Here is a 21,823-nt window from a genome sequence, read left to right on the forward strand (position 1 = left end):
CGGGGTTCCTACGGGTTTGTGGGTGGGGGTGGAAGATCTGCAGAGGCACTTAGGGCTGAACTCCTTTGAATGGGAGCCAATCGGTGCAGGGGCTGGAGGAGCGAGTCCCCCAAAGTAGTTTTATTTATTTATCTATTTAGAGACAAGGTCTCACTTTTTCGGAGTGCAGTGGTGATCACAGCTCACCGTAGCCTCGAACTCCCCAGGCGATTCTCTCACCTCAGCCTCCCGAGTAGCTGGGACTACGGGTACATGTCATCACACTTGGCTAATTTTTGCATTTTTTATAGAGACAGGGTCTCACCATGTAGGCCAGATTAGTCTTGAACTCCTGGGCTCAAGCAATCCGCCCATCTTGGCCTCCCAAAGTGCTGGGATTATAGGTGTGAGCCACCGCGCCCGGCAACCCAGAAGTGGTTTTGACAGCACCAGCGCTTTCTGTGTCCACAATCTAGTGAGTAGAGGACACAAAACCTGACACCACGGAGGCAGACAGGCAGGGGCTCTGCCGGGGAAGGGTGTTGGAGTCCCAAAGGAGGCGTCTGAGTCACCTTCGCAACCTGGGAAGCCTTCTTGCGTAAGATGCCTGACCAGTGCCTTGAATGACCAAGGGGAGATCCGCATCTGCAAAGGAAGGGCAGGGAGGGATAGGGATTGGGGGTGGGCATCCTAGGTCTTGGAGACTGTGTGGGCAAATGTGCAGAGACATAAAGGGACTATGGCTGAGGGAAATCAAGCCCTGCCCTCTCACCAATAGGGCTGGCGCTGGTCCCAGCTAACATTCCTTTTGGAGAGCAAAGCTCCTCACTTCTGAGTAGTGAGATTGATTGCGGATCGCTCTCCATGTTGCTCCCTGCTGTGTGTCATCCCACTGTCATCCTCCCTTTGTGGCTGTTCTGTGGAGCCCCTCTCCCTCAATCTGCACTCACCTCTATGCCCCAGCCCCAGTGGCAGTTCCTAATGCACTCCCGGTAAAAAAAAAACAAAAACCAGATGTTAGTGATAGTGGTGGTTGTTCTTCTCTCCACCTCCAAATCTTGCCCTTGCCTCCTAATAAGACCCCTATGTGGTTTAACCTCATTTTTTTTTGAGATGGAGTTTCACTCTGTCACCCAGGCTGGAGTGAAGTGGTGTGATGGGGCTTCACCATGTGATGGGGCTTCACCATGTTGGCCAGGCTGGTATCAAACTCCTGACCTCTAGTGATCTGCCCGCCTCAGCCTCCCAAAGTGCTGGGATTACCGGCATGAGGCACCGTGCCCAGCCTATCCTCCTTCTCTTATCAGCTCCCAACTAGAGGTCCACCCAGGACCCAGAGACCTGGATTTGAGGCTGCTGGGCGGCAGATGGAGCGATCAGAAAACCAGAGGGTAAGGGTGTGGCAGATACTGCCGCTAACACTTCTCAGCCTTTCCTTCTCCTGCCTTTTCCACCCCACCCTGTGTTTGTCTACTCCCAGCCAGGTGTACCTTTCCAGGGGAAGACCTGGCCAACCTCTCCAGCTCAATTATCCAGCAGTTCTTTGACCTCACTGAGATCTCGAGTCCATTGTTCATCACCTCAGCTATTGACCTGTGTCATTAGCCTTATAGAGTTCAGTGCCACGGAAACTACCTGCCCTGTTCTTTTTCTTTTTTTTTTCTTTTTTTTTGAGACAGAGCCTTGCTCTGTCGCCCAGGCTGGAGTGCAGTGGCGCGATCTCGGCTCACTGCAAGCTCTGCCTCCCGGGTTCACGCCATTCTCCTGACTCAGCCTCCCGAGTAGCTGGGACTACAGGCGTCCACCACCATGCCCAGCTAATTTTTTTTTTTTGTATTTTTAGTAGAGACGGAGTTTCACCGTGTTAGCCAGGCTGGTCTCGATCTCCTGACCTTGTGATGCTCCCGCCTCGGCCTCCCAAAGTGCTGGGATTACAGGCGTGAGCCACTGTGCCCGGCCCGCCCTGTTCTTCTTAGACAAACTTGCTGGGCTAAAATCTAACCCCGTTAAAATAGACTATTTATGTATTGTTTGCCTCTAGCGCAGCAGAACATTGCTGGAGAAAAACAAACAACCGTGCTAATTGGTCTCATTTTATATTCATGACCATAAGCCTCAGTATTATATCGGAGGGCCTATCCAGTGCAGTAGGGCAAGAAAAATAATAAGTTATGAAGATTGGAAGGGAAAAAAAACTCATTCACAAGCAGTAGGATTGTATATGTAAAAATTTCAAAGGAACCTATAGGTAAGTTGTTAGAATGAGTTCAGCAAAGTTGTTGGACACAAGATCAATATATAAAAATCAGTTGCAATTTCTATATGTCACCAACAGTTAGAAAATAAATTTCTTGCCTGGGCATGTTGGCTCAAGCCTGTAATCCCAGCACTTTGGGTGGCCAAGGCGGGCAGATCACCTGAGGTCAGGAGTTTGAGACGAGCTTGGCCAACATGGTGAAATCCCGTCTCTACTAAAAATACAGAAATTAGCCGGGCGTGGTGGTGGGCACCTGTAGTCCCAGCTACTGAGGAGGCTGAGGCAGGAGAATCACTTGAACCTGGGAGGCAGAGGTTGCAGTGAACGAGAAAAAAAAAATTTTTTTTTCTTAAAAACAATGATGTTTACAATAGCATCAAGTAATATCAAATGCTGAGGAATAAACCTAATGAAAGATGTGCAAAGACTACATACATACATACAAAAAAACTATAAAACATTATTGAGGGAAATAAAGACATAGGCCTGGCATGGTGGCTCATGCCTGAAATCTCAGCACTTTGGAGGGCCAAGGTGGGTGGATCATTTGAGGTCAGGAGTTAGAGATCAGTCCGGCCAACATGGTGAAACCTCATCTCTACTAAAAATACAAAAAAATTAGCTTGGCCAGGCACAGTGGCTCACACCTGTAATCCCAGCACTTTGGGAGGCTGAGGCGGGCGGATCATGAGGTCAGGAGATCGAGACCATCCTGGCTAACACGGTGAAACCCTGTCTCTACTAAAAATACAAAAAAAAATTAGCCGGGCCTGATGGCGGGCGCCCGTAGTCCCAGCTACTCGGGAGGCTGAGGCAGCAGAATGGCGTGAACCTGGGAGGCGGAGCTTGCAGTGAGCCTAAATTGCGCCACTGCACTCCAGCCTGGGTAACAGAGCAAGACTCCGTCTCAAAAAAAAAAAAAAAAAAAAAAAAAAAAAAATTAGCTGGGCATGCTGTTGTGCACCTGCAATCCCAGCTACTCTGGAGGATGAGGCAGAAGTGCCTGAACCTGGGACACAGAGGTTGCAGTGAGCCAAGATCATGCCATTGCACTCCAGCCTGGACAACACAGCCAGATGCTATCTGAAAAAAAAAAAAAAAAAAAAAGTAAAAAAAATGAGAAATAAAGACATAAGTAAAGTGAAAAACTGTTCCAATATTGGAAAAGTCAATATTATAAAGGTGCCAATTTTCCCAAATTGATATATGGATTCGATGCAACTTCAGTTAAAAATCCCACTAAATTTTGGCTGGGTGTGGTGGCTCACACCTGTAATCCCAGCACTTTGGGAGGCTGAGGCGGGCGGATCACAAAGTCAGGAGATCGAGACCATCTTGGCTAACATGGTGAAACCGTCTCTACTAAAAATACAAAAGTTAGCCGGGTGTGGTAGCGGGCACCTGTAGTCCCAGCTACTTGGGAGGCTGAGACAGGAGAATGGTGTGAACCTGGGGAGGCGGAGCTTGCAGTGAGCCGAGTTGACGCCACTGCACTCCAGCCTGGGCGACAGAGCAAGACTCCGTCTCAAAAAAAAAAAAAAATCCCACTAGATTTTGTGTGTGTGTAAACTGACAAACTAGATTCAGCAGGCTGAGCAACATAGCAAAACCCCATCTCTACAAAAAATACAAAAATTTTGCACATGCCTGTAGTCCCAGCTACTTGGGAGGCTGAAGTGGGAGGATCATGTGAGCTCTGGGGAGGTCGAGGCTGTAGTGAGCTATGATCACATGCTGCACTCTAGCCTGGGCAACAGAGCAAGAGACCCTGTATCTAAAAAAAGAATGAAAATTAAAAAATAAAAAGAAACCAAGATTGTGTGGTACTGGTACGAGGATAGGAAGACTAAAGGAACGAAATCCAGAGACAGGCCTGAAGATGTGTGGAAACTTGAATTTTGACAAGGGTGGTTCTTCAGAGCCAACATGAAGAAAGGGTTGTTTTCTTTTTTTTGTTTCCCCAGGAGCAACTCTATTAACTGAAAGAATGGGCTTTTCAATAAATGATGCTGGGTCAGTTGGATATCCATATAGAAAAAATTAAATGAGATCTCTATTTCACACTGCTTGCATAATCAATTCCATATAAATTTGACATCTGAAAATATACAGTTTCTAGAAAACAGTATTGACCTTGTTTTTTTTGTTGTTGTTGTTGTTTTTTGTTTTGTTTTTTGTTTTTTGAGACAGAGTCTCGCTCTGTCGCCAGACTGGAATACAGTGGTGCAACCTTGGCTCACTGCAACCTGACTCCCTAGTTCAAGCAATTCTCCTGCCTCAGCCTCCCGAGTAGCTGCGATTACAGGCACATGCCACCACGCCCAGCTAATTTTTGTATTTTTAGTAGAGATGGGGGTTTCACCATGTTGGCCAGGATGGTCTCGATCTCCTGACCCTGTAATCCGCCCACCTCGGCCTCCCAAAGTGCTGGGATTACAGGCGTGAGCCACTGCACCTGGCCAAGAGAAGATCTTAAAGGTGACTTTAAGCAAACTTTTTATTTTATTTTTTTTTACAGAGACGGGAGCTGGAGTGCAGTGGCTGTTCACAAGCGTGAAAGCAAAGATTAAAAAATTTGTTTTTATATTTAAAAAGTTTTTAGAGATAGGGGTCTCACTTTGTGGCCCAGCCTGGAGTGCAGTGGCGCGATCATAGCTCCCTGCTGCCTCGACTTCCTAGGCTCAAGGGACCCTCCTGTCTTGGCCTCTGAGTAGCTGAGACTACAGGTATGCTCCACCACACCCAGCTAATTTCTTTACTTTTTTGTAGGGACAGGGTCTCATCATTTTGCCCAGGCTGGTCTGGAACTCTTGAGCTCAAGTGATCCTCCTGCCTTGGCCTCCCAAAGTGCTGGGATTACAGGCATGAGCCACCACAGCCAGTCAAGATTTTTTAACAGGACAGGACTGTCTAACAGGATTGTCTAATAGGACATAAAATACACTAACTATAAAGGAAAGTATTGATAAATTGGATTACATAATGATTGAGAACCTTCTTTTATCAAAAGACATTAAAAGTGGGAGAAGATACTCTAAGATAGAACATCCATGGACTCATATCCTGCATACTACAAATCAATAAAATATACACAAACAGATAAATGGGGCAAGAGATTTGAATAGTTACTTCACAAAAGAGAACATTCAAATAATATTGAAAAGGTGCTCAACCTCTTTAGTCATGAGGGAAATGCAAATTGAAAAAAATAAATACTGGCTAGGTGAGGCGACTCACATCTGTAATCCCAGCACCTTGGGAGGCTGAGATGGACAGATCACTTGAGGCCAGGAGTTTGAGACCAGCCTGGCCAGCATGGCAAAACCCTGTCTTTACTCAAAGCACAAAAGTTAGCCGGGCATGTTGGCCCACGCCTGTGGTCCCAGCTACTTGGGAGGCTGAGGCATGAGAATCGCTTGAACCCAGGAGGAGGAGGATGCAGTGAGCTGAGAATGCACCACTGGACTCCATCCTGGGCAACAGAACAAGACTTTACCTCCCAAAAAAAAAGGTGGGGAGGGGAGGACTACTGCACTCTACCAGGATAGCGAAAATAAAAATGACTTGACAATACCAAGTTTTGGGAAAGATAGGAGAAGCTTGAACTGTCTGACACTACTGAAGGAGCATACATTGGTACAACTACTTTGGAAACCTATTTGGCAGTATCTGCCTGTGACCGTGAAATTCCACTCTTTATTTGGGAATATACCCTCCTAAAATAATGCGTATGAGCAACATGAAGACATGTACAACAGTGCTCCTGGCAGCAGTATTTGCAACAGACAAAAATTGGAAACAACTGAAAGGTCATCAACAGTGGATGGATACGCTGGGTGTGGTGGCTCATGCCTGTAATCCCAGCACTTTGGGAGGCCAAGGAGGGTGGATCACCCGAAGTCAGGAGTTTGAGACCAGCCTGGCCAACAAGGAGAAACCTTGTCTCTACTAAAAATACAAAAATTAGCTGGGTGTGGTGGCGCACGCCTGTAATCCCAGCTACTCGGGAGGCTGAGGCAGAATTACTTGACCCCTCATCCTGGGGTTGGCCTTATGCATGTGCAGCTTATGGCTCAGCACATATGCCAAAGACACGGTGCCAGCACTCGCACTTTTTTTTTTTTGAGTTGGGGTCTCACTCTCACCCAGGCTGGAGTGCAGTGGTGCAACTGCTCCTGAGCATAAGTGATTCTTCCACCTCAGCCTCCCGAGTAGCTAGGACTACAGGTGCGGGCCACCACGCCCAGCTAATTTTTGTATTTTTTGTAGGGATGGGGTCTTCCTATGCTGTCCAGGTTGGTCTCAAACTCCTGGGCTCAAGCGATTTTCCCTCTGCGGCCTCCCAAAGTGCTGGGATTACAGGCGTGAGCCACCTGCACACTTACACACCCATTCCTAGCTGCAGCTTCAGAAACTTCTGACCCAGGAAGTCAGCCCAAACCCCCTCACTGTCCCCCAAAATTTGAGTTCTTCTCAACTCTACCCAAACACTCCCCTTTCTTGGGGTGGCTTAATGCTCTGTCTCATTGCCCTTCCTACTGCCTACCCACATATCACATCTACCAACCTTCCACGCAGCCATAGATGTGTTCTATCAAAGACAGTTCCCTCCCCAAGAGGACTTCTCTGACTAATCATAATCTGCCTTTGGTTGTAATTTTGTGTTGTGAGGCCACCACAAGGGTGTTTGCTGAAGAGGTCCTGGAGTCCCCTCAGAGCACGCTTGCTACCAGGAGTCAGAAGGTATGTAACTTCATCAGCTGGGGCTTCTGCTTCTCTTACAAACAGGTGCCAGGGCCCACCTTGGGCACTCCTGCAGAAGTGAGCAGAGGCTTCTGCCATGGGGCCATACCTTGTTTGACCTAGGTGCCAGCACTGGGACAGATGGCACAGCACAGTCCTGCCGTTCCCACAGGGTTTGTGTGTGCATCATGACAGGAAACACAGCAAGTCACAAAGGCTGTCCGATGTCCCTGCCTCCGCTTCCTGAGGACCTGTGCTTTTTACTGAAATACACTATCTCATAAGAATACTTCCCTGCCTTCCGCACCCCAGTGAGAAAGGAGTTGTGACTGGAAGTCAGTGTCATTGACTTTGGATATGAAAAGGAGGCAGAATGTCTCCAGGGTTAAAAGTAGTAACCAGGCCAGGCGTGGTGGCTTATGCCTGTAATCCCAGCATTTTGGGAGGCGGAGGTGAGTGGGTCACCTGAGGTCAGGAGTTCAAGACCAGCCTGGCCAACATGGCGAAATCCCATCTGTACTGAAAATACAGGAATTAGCCGGGTGTGGTGGCAGGCGCCTGTAATCCCAGCTACTGGGGAGGCTGAGGCAGGAAGAATTGCTTGAACCCAGGAGGTTAAGGGTTGCAGTGAGCCAAGATCACACCACTGCACTCCAGCCTGGGTGACAGAGCACGATTCCATCTTAAAAAAAAAAAAAGGGGGGGGGGCTGGGCGCGGTGGCTCACACCTGTAATCCTAGCACTTTGGGAGCCTGAGACAGGTGGATCGTCTGAGATCAGGAGTTCGAAACCAGCCTGACCAACATGGTGAAACCCCGTCTCTACTAAAAATACAAAAATTAGCTGGATGTGGTGGTGGGCACCTGTAATCCCAGCTATTCGGGAAGCTGAGGCAGAGGAATCATCGCTTGAACCTGGGAGGTAGAGGTTGCAGTGAGCCGAGATCACACCATTGCATTCCAGCCTGGGTGACAAGAGCAAAACTCCGTCTCAAAAAGAAAAAAAAAAAAGTTAATAACCAGGTTGTGTCCCACAGAGCTTTACTGGGGGCCAAACACTGTCAACCCCTCCTCAGGTCCGAGTGAGTTTGTGCACCTGGCCTTCTGACAGTAAGCGGTGAGCAGGGCATCCCCCACCAGGACCCCATACTTTCCTCGCGTGGGTTTCCTATGGAATGTTGCTGCTTCGACTTCTGAGAGCCTCTTGCTGGGGGGCCCCATCCCTAGCCCTCGCCTCCCTGTGCTGCTTTACCTTCTTTTTGGGAGGATAACTGCCCTCTGTTTTCAGCACCCCAATGAGAAAGAAAAAGTCATGACCAGAAGTCAGTGTCAGTGATTGCTGATGTGTGGAACCATCTGATGAATGAAGAGTTTGGGTAAAAAATAAAGGGAACTGATGAAAACCACTTGTGTGTGAAGCCTATATAGTGGTGTGTGCCTGTAGTCCCAGCTACTCGGGAAGCTGAAGTGGGAGGACTGCTTGAGCACAGGAGTTGGACATCAGCCTTGAAAAGATAGTGAGACTCAATCTAGAAAACAGAAACAACACTTCTGACTGGTGTCTGCCTGTGGGTTTCTGACTCTGCTCCCAAACTTATGGTGAGAACTTCTTTGCTAACTTGAGAGTCTGCAAGAGTGAAGTTTTTGCCAAATTTTGGCCCTTAGTTCCTCTAAAACACTAATGGAAACGTAACCCCATGCTTGTTAAGACCCTCCTTCTGCCCTACCATGATTACCAGATCTCTGCTGAGATTGCAAGATGAGGTGATCTTGCTGGACACAAGGACAAATGGGGGAAGAAAATAGGGCTGGACAGGCCCAAGCATTCACAGAGGCCAGGGCTGGGGGTAGGTAGGGGCCTGCGTCATTTGAGAACAACTATGAAGGACAATAGGGTTTCAACAGGGGAGAGAGTAGCGGTATTCAAAGCAAAGCAAAAGATGTAAGTGAAAGATGTAAGCGGGCCGGTGCGATGGGTCACGCCTATAATCCCCGTACTTTGGGAGGCCAAGGCAGGAGGATCACCGGAACTGAGGTGTTTGAGACCTGCTTAAGCAACATAGTAGGACACTGTCTCTACCAAAAAAAAAAAAAAAAAAATTAAATTAGCTGGGCATGGTGGCTACTGTAGTTTCAGCTACTCAGGAGGCTGAGGCAGGAGGATCACTTGAACCTGGGAGGTCAAGGCTACAGTGAGCCTGGGTAACAGAGTGAGACTGTCTCAAAAAAAAAAAAGAGAAAAAGAAAGATGTAAGTGTGTAAGTGAAGCCTGGAGATGCAGACACCTGCGAATGGGCTGCTGGGGGGCACTTGGCTATGGCTGGGGCTCAGGAAAAGTGGAGCTCAGGGAAGAGAGGCTAGAACACGGCTCAAAGGGCCTTGAAGGCCAGGCCTGTCAGGATCCATCACCTCCTCAGGCTGGAGAAGTCAGTGCAAGCTGCAGTGATGGGGTCCTGAGGCCCCAGTACTTCTGCCCATCCTCTCCCACTGTCTCCCAAGATCATACAGGGAAGCCTGTTTCCAGATGCCTGTGATTTATTTCCAAAGGAGAGCTACAGCACATAGGAAAATACACATGGCTTTTCGGTCTACATTTTTACAGAGAAAAGAGATTCGGTCATTGGCTTTCTCAGTGCCATCATCCTGTTCCATGAGGCTCCAGGATGGATGGCCTGTCTCCAAGATCCCGCTTTCAAAGCAGCAGCTTGGCCAAGGCCTCTGGGGGTAGGAGTGAAGGGCAGCGACCCCCATGTGCGGGTAGAGGGGAGGACATGAGCAGCACTCACTGCAAAGCTAAGGCAAAGAATAGAGCTGGTGGGAGATGCCTCCCCTCACCCCAGGGGCATGGCTTGCTGAGGCCCAGGATACAGACCAGGAGGGGTGGGGATGGGGGTCTGGTCCAGCCTGGAGCAGCAGCAGGACTCTGAGTGTACACATGGGTGTGGGGTGAAGAGGGGGGCATGCTGAAGAGGAAGCCTACCAGGGTATAGAGGGGCTTTAGCTTGCATATTCCCCCTGCCCCAGAACAGCTCCCAGACCATGGTCCCCAATCCTACACTTGGCCCCTCTCTTAAGTTCTACTTCAGGTGGGGGTCCTGCTCAGGTTCCTTCTGCCACCTTATCCCCTCCCACTGTCAGTGCAAAACATTCTTAGGGCCAAGCCCCTGAGTCCCCTGCACACTGACTGGAGCTGCAGGGAAGGGAGGACAGCAAGGTGCTAGCTGGGAGCCTCCCCCAGCACCGGGAATTCCTTGCACATCTCTCGGACAATCATGCGGTCCATCTGGCACTGGGGTGAGGTCTCCTCCTCATTCAGGATGCGTCGCAGTATGGCCTGCAGGTCAGGTAGCCGGTGGCGGTGCTGCAGGTAGGGTGTGGTGCGGACTATAGCATGCATCAGGGAGAGGTACTCCATGCGCAGCTGTGGGAAGAGCAGGCCAGCTCAGGGACCCCAGGGAGGTACTGCAACCACCACTGGACAGGGACAGGACCCCACTGTCCCACAGACCCCAGGGCTGTGGACCTGAACATCAGGGCTGCATCCCCAGCACCCACAATATACCTGGCACAGAATTGGTCTTCAATAGTTTTTGAGTAAGCGAATAAATGAATCATCCCAGCCACAGACAGCCCCAAGTATGTGGCCTGCCCAGGGAAGTCCTGCCCATCCTTTGAAGCTGGGTCTCTCAAGGTGCCTCTGTCTATCAGTCAGAGGCCCTCTGCTTCTCACCCTATCCTCTCTTACCCTGGAAGATCTCGTGCACATTCACAGCTTCAAATAGTGAACCACTCTCATACCTCTTACCTAGAACTCCCCTGTGAGCTCCAGACAAGAATATTCAACTGCCCACTTGACATCTCCTGCACATGTGACAGACCTCAAATCCACATATCTACCATCAAACTCATGATCTTTCCCATCCTCCCAGAGTTGAAGGTTTTCTCATGTTCTTACCTTTAGAAAGAGCACTGTTGCCGATTCAAAAGCACAGGCCTGAAATATGGTGTCCTCTTTGCTTCTTGTCTCCCACGTACCTCATATCCAAGCCATGTCTAAGACCTGGCCATCCTACCTCCTACATATGCCCCAAATTCATCTCCAACAGCCTCTCCTCCAACCTATACTCCCAACACCTCTGGATGAACCAGTTCCAACAGCCCTTATGATCTATATATATATCTGATATATATATATATCTCTCTCTCATATATCATATATATATATGAGATATATATATATATCATTTTTTTTTTTTTGAGACAGGGTCTCGTGCTGTCACCCAGGCTGGAGTGCAGTGGCATGATCTCGGCTCACTGCAACCTCTGACTCCTGGGTTCAAGTGATTCTCCTGCCTCAGCCTCCCAAATAGCTGGGATTACAGGCATGTGCCAAAATGTCTGGCTAATTTTTGTATTTTTTTTTTTAGAAGAGACGGGGTTTCGCCATGTTGGCCAGGCTGGTTTCAAACTCCAGACTTCAAGTGATCCACCCACCTCGGCCTCCCAAAGTGCTGGGATTACAGGCGTGAACCACCGCGCCCGGCCAGCCCTTATGACTTGACAGCTTGTTCTCACAGAGACCCCCAGTCCACTGACCTGATGTCTGCTTCCCTCAACATCCTTCATTTCTCTTTTTACCTTTAATTAGAGAAATAATACCAAAACCTCCTTTAGGCAGCACATTCTGCTAAGTCCCAGCCCTGGGAGTCATACTGAGGTGCCTGCACATCAAACGCCAGTGTCTAAGCTATAGACAAATGCAGAGCCATGTGCAGGCCTGAATGTCATTCACCACCACAAACCTCAAACGGACACGCAGCACTGCCTGAGCCTCCCGCTGCTTTTCTCTGCTGTGTCACTCTCCCTTAGAGTAGTAATAATGTCCACCTTCTCTGTCTTTGAAACCTACCTACCTTGTCAGCTGGCCTTGTGCTTCATAGAGAATACAGAAGTAATCTTGCAGAAACCCATCTTTCCCCTCAGTACCCACATCTCACCTGTCCCTACCAGAATGAGCAGCCCTAGCTCCTGTCCATGTGGGCCTGGACCTGGACTCTCCCCTCCTGCCCCATCCACTTGACTCCTGTGGTGGCTCACCATCTCCAACACATCATCCATCTCTCTGTGCTTGCTGGATCATTCCCTCCGGCTCAGAACATGCACCATCATCCGTACCATTTTTGTTTTTGTTTTTTAAAGAGACAAGGTCTGGCTTTGTTGCCCAGGCTGGAGTGCAATGACACAATCGTGGCTCAATGCAGCCTTGACCTCCTGGGCTCAAGTAATCTTCCCACTTCAGCCTCCAAAGTAGTCGGAATTACAGGTGCATACCACCATGCCCAGCTAATTTTATTTTCTACTGTGGTCCATCAGGCTATACAGAGGTCTCACTATGTTGCCCAGGCTGATCTTGAACTCATGGACTCAAGTGGTCCTCCCACTTCGGCCTCCCAAAGTGCTGGGATTATAGGCGTGAGCCACTGCACCTGGCCAACATCCCCCATCTGTCGCCCAAGCTGGAGTGCAGTGGTGTGATCTTGGCTCACAGCAACCTCCACCTCCCGGGTTCAAGCAATTCTCCTGCCTCAGCCTCCCAAGTAGCTGGGATTACAGGCTCCCACCACCATGCCCAGCTAATTTTTGTATTTTTCGTATTTTGTATTTTTAGTAGAGACCATTTTGACCAGGCTGGTCTCGAATTCCTGACCTCAAGTGATCCACCCACCTCAGCCTCCCAAAGTGCTGGGATTACAAGCATGAGCCACCGCGCCTGGCCAACATCCCCCATCTTCAAAACACTCTCCCTGGCCAGGCACGGTGGCTCACACCTGTAATCCCAACACTTTGGGAGGCTGAGGCAGGTGGATTGCATGAGGTCAGGAGTTCAAGACCAGCCTGGCCAACATGGCAAAACCCTGTCTCTGCTAAAATATAAAAATTAGCTGGGTGTGGTAGTGGGTGACTGTAATCCCAGCAACTTGGGAGGCTGAGGCAGGAGAATCACTTGAAACCAGGAGGCGGAGGTTACAGTGAGCCACGATCGTGCCACTACACTCCAGCCTTGGCAACAGTGGGAGACAAACAAACAAACAAACAACAACAACAAAAAAACACCAAAAAAACACTCTCCCTATCCCCATGTCATCTCTCTCCAGCAACCTCCCTCCCATTTTTCTCTTCCCCTTAATAGAAAATTCACAAGAGTTGTCTCCATTTACTGCTTCCAACCCTCCCCTCATTTCTACTCCCCAATAACTTCAAGCTCTCAAACTTTCATTCAGACTCTCCTCCTTGCACCCCACTGACACTGCTTGTCAGGCACCACTGACCTCTGTGTGGTGAATCCAATGGCCAACCCCAGTCTCGCTCAGGCTCCTAACGGTATAGAGATGGCTGATCGTCTTCCTCTAAACATGTGACTTTGGGCTCCTGCTTTCTTGGTTCTCTTCCTGGGTTTCTCCCTAGTTGTTTCAGCTGTGCCCAGGGCTGCAGCCCGAAATTCCCGCTGACCTGCCTATCTATCTCATTTCTGAGGCAATCACATTGTCACAGGCTTCCCATCGTATCTCTGTATAGGCCACTCCGAAATGTCTCTCTAGTCTCAACTCATTCCCTACTGCCTCCCTGATGCCCTCGGTACCTGGGTGTCTAGCAGATATCTCCTCATTCTTGACACATTCAAAACACGACTCTCTATTTTCCCCCAAGAAGTTCTCCCAGCCTCCCCAACTTCAAAAATCAGCACTTCATCCATCTAGCTGCTCAAGATAAATCAAGTGGCAAGCCCTGCCAGATCCACTTACTAAACACTCCACAGCTGGCCTCTTCTCGCCATTGCCACTGCCACGACCTATCCCATCCCCACCCCATCCATGCCACCTGGACCACTGAGGCTGCTTCCTCCCTGGCTGGCTTCTACTCTGCTGGCATGCAGTTGATTCCATGTGGGATGTTAATCACATCACATTCCCCGGTCCTGAGATCACAACCTCTTGCAGCAGCCTCCAAGGCTTTGTGTAAACTCCATCCTCCATGCCTCATCTCCCTCCACTCCCTCCTCTCCAGCCTCCTCCAGCCGCACCACCTCCAGATCACCTCATGGCTGGCTCCTTTGGGTCTTGGTGCACCTATCATGGCCTCCTACACTTACCTGGCTCCAGCAGTGGCCTTGCCCCCTCATCTCCACTCAATGTCATGCCCCCCACCATTTTGTTTCAGTTTCCACACAGTGACCCCCGCTGCTGCAGCCACCTCCAGGCACCTTGTCTCCTGGTGACAGGTCTGCGATGTGCCGCACAGTGATGTCAATGAGAGCCATCATGTCTGTGTGGTAGAAGATGGCAGCTGTGGCCGGGCTGCCAAACACGTCCTGCAGGAACTTGAGGACAGAGTGTGGTGGCTGTGGCTCATGTTTGAAGATGCGCACAGGGTCATCTAGGAGGCAGGGGTCACAGCGGTCAGGGTGGACCTTGTGGGGATCCCAGAGTCACCCCAGGGGGTTACGGGAGTCATTGCAGGGGTCATGGAGTCACAGGGCATGGAAGTGGTACCCACGCAGATTCCCGGGCCCTCACCCCCTCTGTTCAGGAGCAACAACAGCTTCTCGGAGAAGATCTTGACATTGGCGTGTTTGCTCAGGGCAGCCATGATGACATTCTGGTCAGCAGCTAAGGAAGGACATGGGTATAGACAGGGTGCTGAGCCTGAGAGCCACCATGTGCTCAGCCACCGCCCGGCCAGGCCCCACCCCACCTGGCAGGTGCAGGTTGAGAGCCAGAAGCAGGTTCACGCAGAGGTCCGGCAGCTGCTCTGTGGTGTCCAAGGGCAGCCCATCCTCGACGATGTTCAGTAGGAACTGGGCGAAAGGCGTGCCCAGGTGCTCTGGGAGAGGGGCGCACAGAAGTCTGCAGCCCCATTCCCCTCCGACCCCCGCACCACCCACCCTTCCTGGCTTTCTGTGAGCCTTGGGGATAGCCTCTCCCTGCTAGACTGTGTAGTCAGCAGGTCCCAGGCCCTCGGGCAATGGGCCCTGGCTTAGGACCTGTGATCAGCTGGTCGGTGACTGCATTCTTACCATAGTGTGCATAGGGCACTGCCTCTCCCATGGAGAAGACCATGGCCAGGATGAGGGCAGAGTAACAGAGTTTCTGGTGGTCTGGGGGGGACAAGGCAGGCAGTCAGAGTCCCCAAAGATGGCAGGAAACCCCAGTAGATGGCAGGAACACCCTCCAGATAGCAGGAAGTTCCCTCCTACCCCGCCCTCCAGCCTCACCCTGCGTGTCTGTCTGCATGTCCCTCGCCAGCTCTACAGGCAGCACGGATGACACAAGCGTGGAGATGATGGCTGCGTCCAGGCTGCACATGGCACCAAAGCACTTGAGGAGCAGCAGCCGCAGTGATGCTCGGTGTTCCTGGCAGGGAACCCTGCGTGCTCAGTACCTGGAACTCCCCCACTATCTAGGTCTCTCCATTACCCCTCCCCTCCATCCTGCACATACCATTTGGTAATAGGCCACCAAGGCCAGGACAGACTCGAACTCGTTTCTCTTGCACATTTTCTTGCAAACTTCAGGGTCTGCATCAGTCTACAGAAATGAGGAAGTGAGAGCATCAGCCACCATGAGCGGAGCTGTGCAGCCGCACAAGAGAGGGCTGAGCACGTATGTGTAGGGGAGACTCCTAGCACTGTGAGGGATGCTACAGGGTGGGGGCCACTGTTCCCCATGTGGGGTATGTGTGTGGGACCCCACCCTTACCAGAATATGCAGCAGCTCCTCTAGGTAGCAGCGGATGACACCCTCGTCCTCATATAGTGCCCAACTGCGCTGCTGGGCGTCGTCCTTCCGTCGAGCCAGGTCTGCAAAGATCACCTCCAGCCTCTGCTGGTCGTGGCAGACCTGCCCTGAGGGCAGGGCCGTGCTGAGGTCCTAGAGGGAGAGGGCAAGGTATGACTCAGCACACTCCCTGCCCTCACCATCTCCAGGGAGCCTCCAAGGCCTGGAGAGGCCATCTGTGGACTTTTACTCCATGAACTCAAGTCCCTCCTGGCCCACACTGGACAGGAGGCTCAACTCCAGTCTTGATGACCTCCCAGGACAGGAGTCAATGGGAGACTCATCTGTAGGGGGTTTTCAACAGCTCGCCTCTCATCCCAGACCTGGATAAACACCCCCAACTAGGAGGGCCATGAACTCTGTCACTGCCAGAATATGACTCTGAGACCTCACTCTCCCATTCCACACAAAATGGCACAGGCCTGTCATCTACCAACTTGCCACATTTTCCTTGAACCCTGCTTACCAGGCACTAGCTGTTGTGCCCAGCACAGCCAAGCCCATTGGCCCACTCCCCAACACCCAAACCAGAAGTGTAAGAGGAACCATGGAGCACTAAAGAGGGACCTTTGGTCTGTCTGACCCCCATCATGTATGCTGGGCTCACTGCCCCCATCCTGCTCATGAGTGCCAAGGATCCCACCCATCCCATGATGCCCACACACCTCACTCCCTCTCATCCAAGTCAGCACCTAGGACTCCATCACAGCTCTCCCAGCACCCATGTCTCTTACTGCCAAGCTCAGCAAGGCACTACCCTCACCCATGCCGTGTCCATTCCTTCCCTGCAGCCAGACAGAACTCTTGGCCACCAGCATCTGGTCTTATCTGTCACCTGCCCCAGGTCTCACCTCCTCCTACAGCACCCACTCCCTCACTCCCTGTGTTCCAGTCCTGCAGGCCTTGTTCCACTTCCTCCCACAAGCCAGGCTCAGTCCTGCCTTGTGGCCCTTGTCCAGGCTGCGCATCTGCCTGGAATGCTTGTCCTTCCTTTCTGCTTCAGAAATCAGCTCAACGTCCCCAGTGCCCAGCACAGTAAGAGCTCAGAGCCAGAGCTTGAGAAATACCTGTAATGTACAGGCTGGACAAGTGTGTGACGGTGGGAACAGGGTGGGTAGCAGGGTGGCCCTGCTGTGCCGCCCACCCTCACCTTGCCCTCTACGAGTGAGAGGAGGACCTGCTCCATGACTGGTGAGCTGGCCGGCACTGAGGCCTGGATGTGACCCACTATGATGCCGATGGCCACCCGGCATAATTCGTGGCTCAGGCCAGTGTTTCTCCGCACCAGCTCCATCAGCTCGGCCCCAATGGTCCTGGGCACAGCCGCCTCAGCTGCTGCCTTCTCCTCTGTGGTCCCCAGGCTCAGTGTACCCAGGGCTTCCAGGTCATCAGAGGCTGAGGTTGTACCAGTTGCCACTTCTTCTTCTGCAGGGGGTTCAGGTGCTGATGCCTTGGAGGGAGGGGGCTGGACTTGGGACACGGTGGTGTGGGTGCCTCGGCGGGGCACAGGTGGGGGTGTGGGTGAGCAGCTGGAGCCTGGTTCAGATGGGCTGGAGCCGGTATAGAGCGTGTCCAGGGAGGTGCTGCTGACTGAGGAGCCGCTGGACACAGAGTTACCCCCGGAGGGCATGGTGTTGTGGCCACCTGCGAGCAGTGAGTAGAAGCTGGGCCAGGGCAGCCCCCTGGAAAACCATACCCTTCACAGCCCAGATCCCCTGTCCCCTAACACAGGGCCTAGTTTCTCTGCTAGGCACTGCCTCCTCACAAAGCCCAGAGCCCCTAATTGCCCCAAAATGGGAGTCCTGTCCTCTTCCCCAGCTTAGAGCCTCCATTTCCCTAACACAGGCAGCACAACCATTCCAAGCATAGGGTGCCTCCACCTGAATTCCCCTAACCCTGCCTTCTTACCACTCCCAGAGGCCATCAGGGCCTCGCGGTCTCGGCGCTTCACTGGTGGGGGCGGTGTGGTGGGTGCTGCTCGGCGAGGCTGTGGTGGGATCTGGGAAGATGGAAGTGGGATCTGGAAGATGGAAGTAGGATCTTGGAGGACAGACTGACATCTAGAGCGTCAGCGAGGCTCGGGCCCTGAGCCCTGGCTGTGGGCAGGACTATGGCTCTGGGCCGCATCACTCCTGAGTGGACCCCTTGAGCCTCTCGATGAAGCCTCAAGTTCCACCCACCTCCTTTCTCCACGATGTCCTCACCACACACCTGGTAGAGGCCTCCATCTGCCCCAAGATGCTCAGAACTGGGTAGGCTGTGCTGCCGCTCGAACCCAGCTTGACACACCCCATTGGGCTGCCTGGCTGCAGCAGCATCCAAGTGGTGGTCACTGGTTGATGAGGTCATAACTGCAACACTGGAGGCTGAAGGGCCTCTGCGTGACAGGGTCTCTTTCCGGTGGTGGATCAGCTTCCTGATGGAAAGACAGGAAGACTATTGGGGGGTTGCATCTCACAGCTCAAAGTCCTCATATGCCCCTGTGGGATGCTGGGACCCCATAGCCCAGGCCCCTCAGACATCCCCATCTCCTCCATGCTCCACCCCAGCCTACAGTACCCCATACTATCCTCAGTCCTGCGCTCTGCACACCCCTGGTGCTCACTGAAGGACCCGACCCCACCTTGCTCGCTGGGAGGTGCCATTCCCCCACCACCCTTGCCAACCCTCGCATTTCCCAGGCCCACCTGCCCCATGACACTCATTGAAGAACCCCACCCCACCATGCTCACCGGGAGGTCCCACTTCACTCCCCTCAACACTCACTGGAGGACTCCACGCTGTTCCAGGCTGTACTTGCCACCATCCCGCATGGCTGTGTTGTGTACAGCCTCGATGGCCCGGTCAATGGCCTGGAGGACATCCTGCTCCAGGCCCTGGGGGGGGCAGGGGACAGCAGTTAGACCTGAAGGCCAAACGGAGGTGCTCAGCCCAGGCCCAGCCCGAGATAGAACCCAGGGCAGAGAACCAATATAGCTAAAGCCTGGAATGCTAGACATAGCACAGAAAGTTGAACCAGAATATGGAATGGGGTTCTCAAACTGTATCACTCAGGGAGCTGAGGCACAGGGTGACCCCCATGCTGCCACATTACATATTAGGTCCTGATCAGGATTTTACCCCACAGCAAGGCTCTTGGCTAACATGTTTCTGAAAATCAGAGGTCTAAAGCAAAAACATAGCCCAGGGGCTCCCAGCTTGCAGCCAGGAGCGCATACCTCGTCTATCCCTGGTCTTGGCTCAGAGCCCAGGTTGAGATGCCAAACAGGAAGTCTCCAGTATCTGGAATCCTTAATACATCACTCTGCATCTTGCTGATCTTTCACAAAACCAAGGTCATACCCCAGAACAGCCCTGTCCTTGTAAGGGCCCTCTGTAAGCCCTGGGAGCTGAGAATGGGTCAAAGGGACTTGCCCTCCCCAACCCTGCTGCTGGCCCTCATCCCCACAAGGTGTCTCAGTAAGCCTCCAGACCCGCCCTGGGAAGCAGTTCTGTGTTTGTGGCAAAGGATAAACATGAGAGAGGGGCCTAGCCCCTGTTCCAGGCTCTGTACTGCCATCCCCAACATTCCAGGGATCCAGTCTACTCTGCCTATCTGACATGGGGAGTGTAGGGTAGCAGCTATCAAACCAGCTACCCCCAGCCCTCCCCTGGCCCTGGCACACGTAGTCCATCAGGCTACATAGGAGTCCTGGAGCTGAGATGAACTCATTCCACCATGGGTTTGAGAAGCTTCCCTGATGGGGACAGACAGGTGGGCACAGAGGTCAGCAAAGCCCTCCAGGTGGTATGAGGTGTGCCAGAGTGCAGGGAGAGGAGACAGGGGGATAGAAAGACACGAAGACACACACACACACAGAGACAGAGAGAGAGAGAGAGAGAAAGAAAGAAAGGAATGGGGAAAGAGAGGAGCTCAGAGAGGAACGGAGAGGCAGACAGAGGGAAACAACGCAGAAAGAAACAGAGCCAGAGCCAGAGTGTGGGGGGAGCCGGAGGAAGAAACAAAAACACACACATGTGGAGTCGGAACGACACAGGCAGAGAGGCACAGAGTCGCAGCAATCCAGACAGAAAGAGACACGCAGAAAGAAACAGACAGTGACAGAGAAGATGGTAGCCTCTCTGCCCTCCCCAAACACCTTGCCCCACTGGTCCTGGCTGGGGGCAGGGGACTCACAGGCCCTTGACCTATGCCCAGTAGGGGAAGAGACAGGACTTTTCCTCAGAGGCCTTCAATGAGACCCCATTCCCAAAAAGGTTGGGTCTGACACACAGCAGCCATGGTGTCCACGGCCCCCACTCCCACCCCTGGCACTCCTAGATGGGATCACGCCAAGGGTCTATGAGGAAGCCCCTAGGCCCCCAGGGCCCATCCTTCCTGGTAAGACCAGATGACACTTCCAAATTTATCCCGTTATTTCTGTCCTGAACTGGGCTGGGACAGGATGTTTCCTAAAGGATAAGGACTAGGACGGGGCGGGGGTGTCTGGCACAGGCCCGGCAGCTCTGGGCCCTTCTTCCCCCTGTGGTCAGAATAGACCAGCTGGAGATACCGCAACCCAACCCCCTCAGCAGGGCTACTCTTAGGGAAACAGGAACTGGGACTGCAGCTTCCACTGGAAGGAAATGGGGCCACGGTCAGACCAGGAGAAGCTATAAGAACTCACTTCGTCACAATGTGAGCAGTCCCCACTCCAGGCTGGGAACAAGTAGGGATGGAGCCCATTTTCAAAGGAAGAAAGTTTGAGAAGTCAGGGTTGGGGAGTGGAGCAGACAGTGTCAGCAGGGGCATGGGTCCTTGGTTCAAATAAGGTTGGGAGAGACTTAAGAAGAGCTTAGAGGGTGGCTGAACACAGGCTAGTGAAAGACACTGAAGTACCAAAGCTTAGGTGTCACATAGGGGATGGAGGTGTCTATGGCTCTAGGGTCCAAGTTGGGGCGTTGAGGACCTGGAGGATGGCTGGGGAAACAGGTGGTGTCCAAGGTGGTCCAGGTCTCAGTGGTGGCTCCAACGGGGGGCAAGGCGCGGGGTTGGGGGAAGAAGGAAGGAAGGAAGGAAGGAAGGGAGGGAGGGAGGGAGGGAGGGAGGGAGGTTGGTTGTGGGGTCCTAGGAATCCAGAGAAGGGGCATATTAAGGATCTGGGGTCTCAGGGATTTGAATAATTGGCCAGGATTCGGTGGGGCTCAGGGTCGCCCTTCAGATGGCGGACTCGATACTGAAGGGTCTGGGGTCCTGAGAAGTCTCAGTCCCAGAGTTAGGCTTTTGGTCGATCGGGAGTTGGTCTGTCAAGGGCCTGGTCTTTTGTGGGTGATGCTGACTCTTGGGGTCTCAGTCCCCGTGGGTCCGGGGGTCTCAGGGTCAGGTTCTCAAACTCCCTGTCTGATAGAGGTCCTGGCCTCGGGTCCCGGAGAGGGTGGGGTCCCTGGGTCGGTTCCGCGGGGCTGTGAAGGGGTCCTGCCCCAGGGGCGCGGAGGCCGGGCAGGAAGGGGCGCACTCACCTGCAGGCGGCGCAGGTAGGCTGGCGGCACGTAGCCCGTCTCACCACTGCGCGCCCGCGCGGCCAGCCACCAGTGCGCGCTGCTTCGCTCTAGCACCAGGAAGGTCTCGCCCGCGGCGAACGCCAGCGCGTTGGGCTCCGCCGAGCGGAACGCGTACAGCGCGCGGTACATGAGGCCGGGCAGGGCAGGTGCAGGGAAGGTGGCAAGGGCTGCGGAGCCACAACGCCAGGCCGGGAGCGCCGAGCCGCGCCGCGGTCGTCCCGCACCGTGACACACTACGCAGGCGCGCGCGCGCGCGCGCGCCCGCCCGCCGAAGCCCCGCCCTGGGCTGTATCGTTCCATGCATCGGAGAGCAGCGCCCCCGCGCGGCCCCAAGAGGTGCGGCGGGGCTGGGGTCGACAGCTCGCTGTCTCCTCTGGTCCCTCCCGGCTCCAGGCCCCTCATCCCCGGACACCGCACCCTCACTCCTCACCCCGGCCTCAGTTTCACCCGTCCAGCCCTCTGCTCCTTTT

The 21,823-nt window shown here is 52.8% G+C and overlaps 1 protein-coding gene across 8 annotated transcripts; it reads right to left on the reverse strand.

The window, feature by feature from the left end:
• Positions 1-84: 84 nt before the first annotated feature.
• Positions 85-21,638, reverse strand: NCKIPSD (NCK interacting protein with SH3 domain). 8 transcript variants are annotated; one of them, XM_034956381.4, is made up of 13 exons: positions 21,312-21,615; positions 18,579-18,688; positions 18,024-18,228; positions 17,721-17,832; positions 16,963-17,456; positions 15,735-15,905; positions 15,477-15,563; positions 15,251-15,389; positions 15,053-15,133; positions 14,731-14,859; positions 14,553-14,645; positions 14,240-14,412; positions 85-624 (listed from the first exon to the last, which is right to left on the reverse strand). In XM_034956381.4, exons 1-13 carry the CDS (start codon positions 21,480-21,482, stop codon positions 301-303), a joined length of 2,289 nt encoding a protein of 762 aa, XP_034812272.1. In that variant the 5' UTR covers positions 21,483-21,615; the 3' UTR covers positions 85-300. The 8 variants fall into 8 exon arrangements, with proteins under 8 accessions (XP_034812272.1, XP_034812273.1, XP_034812278.1 ...); XM_034956382.4 differs by having other exon boundaries at positions 17,721-17,811; positions 21,312-21,610; XM_034956387.4 differs by having other exon boundaries at positions 18,579-18,717; positions 21,312-21,449.
• Positions 21,639-21,823: the final 185 nt, after the last annotated feature.

Source organism: Pan paniscus, chromosome 2 (assembly GCF_029289425.2).
Source record: "Pan paniscus chromosome 2, NHGRI_mPanPan1-v2.0_pri, whole genome shotgun sequence".
Lineage (NCBI taxonomy): Eukaryota > Metazoa > Chordata > Mammalia > Primates > Hominidae > Pan > Pan paniscus.